The sequence below is a fragment of the Atta colombica genome, unplaced genomic scaffold, assembly GCF_001594045.1.
Source record: "Atta colombica isolate Treedump-2 unplaced genomic scaffold, Acol1.0 scaffold110, whole genome shotgun sequence".
Lineage (NCBI taxonomy): Eukaryota > Metazoa > Arthropoda > Insecta > Hymenoptera > Formicidae > Atta > Atta colombica.
Genome location: NW_017259196.1, coordinates 1,264,600 through 1,265,174, shown reverse-complemented (window position 1 = coordinate 1,265,174; position 575 = coordinate 1,264,600). Strand labels below are relative to the sequence as shown.

The window sequence follows — 575 nt, the reverse complement described above, 5'->3', positions numbered from 1 at the left end:
ATAACAATATAACTAATATCAAATAAAATAAATAATCTATAAAAATTGATGTTGCCCAATAAAAGTAGAATGTCATGAACACAATTTTCACATATATGTAGTTTGTTTAAAGCGATAATATTAATACATATTTTATACTCTCTTTAAGATAGTTTTTATTAAAATAGTTCATTAATTTTATTGTTTTTAAAGTAATTATACTCGTTCTCGTCATCTCGTTTATCTGGCAACACATATCCCTTATATCATACTGATTATATCAATTAACATTCGATACTTTAATCGTAAAAATGTTATTGTCCCTCAGGCATAAAATTGAACTTTCTGTTAAATTTACAGAATCAAAGACGATTCTAAGGGGACTCAGCGGGCAATTCAAGTCGGGCGAGCTGACAGCGATTCTAGGTCCTTCCGGTGCTGGGAAATCGACATTACTCGACATTCTTGCAGGATACAAGTTATTATTTTGTAACATCGTAAAATCTAAACGTCGAATTGACTAGTCTTATTATCTTCTTTGCGTTGTTAGTTGTTAGTCAATTAAATCCGGAAAAACCCATATATATATATATATA

At 29.4% G+C, this 575-nt stretch overlaps 1 protein-coding gene across 2 annotated transcripts in view; it reads left to right on the top strand.

Annotated features, from left to right (window-relative positions):
• Nucleotides 1-544, top strand: part of LOC108693860 (ATP-binding cassette sub-family G member 1-like) — a 34,457-nt gene extending 33,913 nt beyond the window's left edge. For both annotated transcript variants that reach the window (XM_018203029.1, XM_018203030.1), the window contains exon 3: nucleotides 340-544. In XM_018203029.1, coding sequence (XP_018058518.1) covers nucleotides 340-503 — 164 coding nt within the window. In that variant the 3' untranslated portion in view covers nucleotides 504-544. The remainder of the gene's footprint in view (nucleotides 1-339) is intronic.
• The last annotated feature ends 31 nt before the right edge of the window (nucleotides 545-575 follow it).